The following is a 4,320-nucleotide window of genomic DNA, read 5'->3' as shown; positions in this document are numbered from 1 at the left end:
GGGAAGGAGCTCACAAGACGTTATCCTGCCTCTGCAGGTTCTGTCCTTGACCGAGACGGATGTCTGCGCCATTCCCTTGACATTCCCTCGACATTCCCTCATTATCAGTTTATCACTGCGTCGGTCAAGATGGGTGTTTGCAATATTCACGTGTTATCAGGGCCTTACAGTTGCCAAGGTGCATTCTCTTTCTCTGTGCCCATTAAGGGAGAGCCTTTCCATTTGCACTCCAGCTTTGCCTGGAGAAAATATGCCCTTCTCACCCTCATGGCAGTGGCACAGGGAACCTGCAGAGAGAAGGTGGGACTGACTGCGGATGACACTGGTACAAGCATGAAGCATCCCGGGACACAACCACACCTACTTGTGACCAAACGCAGCTTAGCAAAGCTGCTGGAAAACAGGAGCCTGGAGAGGCTTGTTGAGGACCAGGCAGAAGTCAGGATTCCTCAGGGTGCGAGGTGTCTCAGGCCAGTGGGCTGAGCTTTGGCAGGAGGGCCCCTGTCTGAGTCTCCTCCAGTGCTGGCACCCTACCCGCTGGGCACATCCTGGCTACAGCTGCAGTCCCCACCAGGGGCTGATGCAGCGCACCAGGGGCCCTTTCTGCTGTGGGGCCGCTCGGCGAGTACAGCACGTTTCCTGCAGGCTGGTCCCAAACAGCGTCCAGCATCTGTTCTCTCTGGCACCGAAGGTGGCCTTGGCCCCTCGGCTGGTGAGTGCGGATGGAGAAGACGGGGGCAGGCCGGCCCTTCTCCCCTCCTCTGCCCGGCGGCCACTCGTGCTGCACTGGCGCTGCTGCCGCGCTTCCCGCAGGGCACGGCCGTCCCCATCGCTCTGCGGCGGGACAGAGCTGAGGCCCGGGGCCCCTCGCTCCCAAACGGCGCCTCTCTCCCTGCCTCCCTCTGCCTCTGCCTTGCTTTCAGCGGCGGGGGGACAGCGCCCAGAGGCCCCGGGAGCGCTCGCCTGGCGCTTCTCCTCCCCGGCTCTTTGCTCTCTTGTCCTTGGCAGCAGGCGGGACCCGCAGGAGGAGGAGGGGGCTGCCCTGGCCCTTCGCACGGCGGCGAGGGAGTTCGGCCGCTGCAGAGGCAGCCGGGCAGTCGGGCTCTGGCGGCAGGGGGGCTCTCTTCGGCCGGCCCCTGGCAGCTCTCTGCAGCCAGGACGGCACGCTGCCCCAGCCCATCCAGGTAAGCAAGCCTGGCCAGGGGGTGCCCATCCCGCTGGCTCCTGCGGAGAGGCGCTGTCCCCGGCAGAGGAAGCCCGGCTGGGGCTCGGGGACAAAGCCGGCTCCTCCCCACGGGGGTCCCCCACCTCCGGCCACCCCTCTGTCCCGCCCCGGGGAAAGCAGAGCCGGCCACATTGGCTCCTGCCCAGGAAGGAAGGAAGGAAGGAAGGAAGGTTGGTTCACCTGGCCCAGGGCCTATCTCCAGCCCGGCCACTGTCCTCCTCTGTCCCCTCCTGCAGGACCTGCTGGCTCTCCTGGCCGAGCACGGGCCATCCACGGAGGGGATCTTCCGGCTGGCGGTCAAGGAGCATGTCTCCCGGGAGCTGAGGGAGGCCCTCGACAGCGGAGCAGAGGTCCACCTCGCAAGCCAGCCTGCACACCTGCTGGCCGTCCTCCTGAAGGTGAATGCTGCTGACCTGGAGCCTGGCAGCTCCCGGCTCTGGGGATGCTGCTGCTGGGCACCTGCGAGAGCAGGAGCCGAAAGCCAGCAGCCTGCTCGGGAGCCCGAGTGCCGGGGATGCTGCCTGTGCTGGTGGCGGCAGTGCTCCAAGCCTCACGCGGAGCCCTTGGCGTTGCAGGACTTCCTGCGGAAGATCCCCTCTAAGCTCCTCGGGGCAGAGCTCTACGAGGAGTGGATGAGCGCCCTGCAGAAGACCAGCAGGCAGGAGAAGCTGGCAGCGCTCAGGGAGTAAGTGGAGACCAGGCGTGGCCAGGGAGCCTTCCCTGGGCTGGGCTTGGGTGAGATCAGCCCCGGAGAGTGGTGATGACAAGGTCTGCTTTCTTCACGTTGCCCTCCTGCTGCCTCAGGGTGGCCGGCAAGTTGCCCCAGGCCAACCTCCTGCTCCTCAAGAGCCTGCTGTCCCTGCTGCAGAGGATCAGCAGAAACGCGGCCAGCAGCAGGATGACTGCCGGCAACCTGGCCATCTGCGTGGGGCCAAACCTGCTCAGCCCACCCGAGGAGCAGACGCTGCCCCTGGACACCTTGGTGCAGGTGACGGGGCAGGTACGCCGTGTTTACCAGCCAGCTCCAGCCGTGCGGGCCCAGCCGAGCTTTGGTGTTCAGAGGTGCCTGGGTGCTTCCTCTCTTCAGCAAAGACTTGGGGGAGCTGCCAGGAAGAGCAGCCCCACATCTGCAGCTTTCTGCGCAGAAGCAAGGGTCAGGAGTGGGAAGGCTTTTGTTTGACCCCTTTTCAGCCATCCAGGTGCAAAGCAATGGTTTGCTGTGTGCAGGTGACACGTCTGGTGGAGTTCCTCATTGAGCACCACGGGGAACTCTTTGGGAGGAGGTGGCTGGGCTTGCCGGCACATCAGTTGAGGAGTCATCAGCACTGTGGGTGAAAGCAGGAACAGCAGAGGAATGTCAGGGCCACAAACAGCTTGACAAGAGCCTCCATCCTCAACAAGTGGAACTACTGCTGCAGAGACAAACAAGGTCATCCACCAACCTGCAGCTTTGCAAACATACAGAATAAGGCTAATGTAGGTTGACCATCACAATTTGTGCAATGATCCCACCAGAACTGTCTCATCTGATCTGAGAAAACCCATCCAGGGGATCTGCCTTTCAGAGTTAAGTTAGCAATTGGGCAAACCATCACTTCCTGTTGCAGGTAGGCCCTTGCCACCTGCTAACTTCGACATTTCCATTGCAGGTGCCTCCAGTTACTCCAGAAAGCACGGCAGACTCTCCTATATGGCCTGAACACCTGAGGAGCTCATTTGGGGAAAGAAGGTGAAATAAGTTAGCTTTGATTAAGAGAAGAATTGATTAAAATTTATCATGGCTTTACCTCCTTAACAATACTGTCGAATTGAAAGGTTGCCAGGCTCTTCACAGGAAAAGGAAGAATAAAGAAACAGAAAGAGAAAAGCAAACTGTGAAGATAGAAGTGACGGCCAACCAGGCAAGAAAAGGAGGAAGTCAGAAACAGACTTTCCCTTCAGGGATGGGCAACTAAGAAAACTCAAGCAGAGAGAGAAGAGTAAGGAGCCCAGGTCATAGCAGACTCTACTATCCATCTTTGAGAACTCTGAATGCTGCTCTGAGTATAGGAAATACATGGTGCACAGACATGGCCCTAGATAGGAGGCATGCATCTGCCCTTGTTAGCAGGAGAAACGTTTGCCGCTTTCATTTTGCACTTGTGAAGCTCTTTTTGTGCAAAGCTGAGCAGACACACTGGCAAGGTCACAAGACTCACAATTTGGAGCTATTTGACCCACTACCTACATAAAGAGGCAAAGTCCCACTTTTCATGTCAGCTGGCAGTCCTAACACTGGATGGTGGTGTCTGAATTCCAAAGACATAGGAAGGATTTGTTCCAAGTAGCTTTAGACACTGAGATATTAGCAATTCTTAAAAAGCTCACATTTCATCTGAGAGAACTGAGAGAAAATAACCAAAACCAACAAACAAAAATAATTTTTTAAGAAAGGCAAAACCATCTAGGCCCTGCACCAAAGGGATCTAGCCTGGTGTCTTCAATTTTTTTCCCCTTCACTGCCCACCAGAGAGCAAAGCAGCCCAAGATGCACCAGGACAATTCAGCACGCTGTTTTGCAGAACAAGGGGCTCAGTCCTGGAAGCAACGCACTCCCGGAGAGCTTGATGGCTTTGCCCGCAGGAGCATGTCTTACCTGCCAACCTGGGTTGCTAGCAAGGGACAGCGAGGGATGCTGCTGCTTAGGTTTTGGAAAGGTTCCCTGGTGCTCCCTACCAAGCCCTTCTGCCTGGCAAAGGGGCACTGCAGGGGCACTCAACTTGCCGTGCTCTGAGGGTACCGCACATATTGAGAACGGGCCAAAGCAATACTTTAGTTGCTGCCAATAAGGATTCACTCTTCTGTGCTGGGAACCACTCCTTTCACATTGTGCTTCCCAAAGAAAGGGGGACAAAGTCACACTTGTTCCTGTCATTGTGGTATCATCAGCACTTTCTGACTCTATCGTTGCAGGTCCCCTCTTGTTCTTGGATGGTGAATTTTTTCATGTATCCCTGAGCCAGAGCAAGGAAGGACAGCCTCATGCTGCCGTCAGGCATCCAGTGCACCTGGACAAATATTTTCATATATTAGTCAAAATATTCTATGTATACAAC

At 57.1% G+C, this 4,320-nt stretch overlaps 1 protein-coding gene across 1 annotated transcript; it reads left to right on the top strand.

Annotated features, from left to right (window-relative positions):
- The first annotated feature begins 267 nt into the window (after nucleotides 1–267).
- On the top strand, nucleotides 268–2,405 carry LOC142600004 (T-cell activation Rho GTPase-activating protein-like). Its single transcript, XM_075742802.1, has 5 exons — nucleotides 268–454; nucleotides 1,009–1,184; nucleotides 1,462–1,623; nucleotides 1,801–1,910; nucleotides 2,030–2,405. The coding sequence occupies exons 1-5, from the start codon at nucleotides 268–270 to the stop codon at nucleotides 2,403–2,405; spliced, it is 1,011 nt and encodes a 336-aa protein (XP_075598917.1).
- The last annotated feature ends 1,915 nt before the right edge of the window (nucleotides 2,406–4,320 follow it).

The sequence above is a fragment of the Balearica regulorum genome, chromosome 1, assembly GCF_011004875.1.
Source record: "Balearica regulorum gibbericeps isolate bBalReg1 chromosome 1, bBalReg1.pri, whole genome shotgun sequence".
Lineage (NCBI taxonomy): Eukaryota > Metazoa > Chordata > Aves > Gruiformes > Gruidae > Balearica > Balearica regulorum.
The sequence above is the reverse complement of the archived record's forward strand: the minus strand, read 5'-3'. Positions and strand labels throughout refer to the sequence as shown.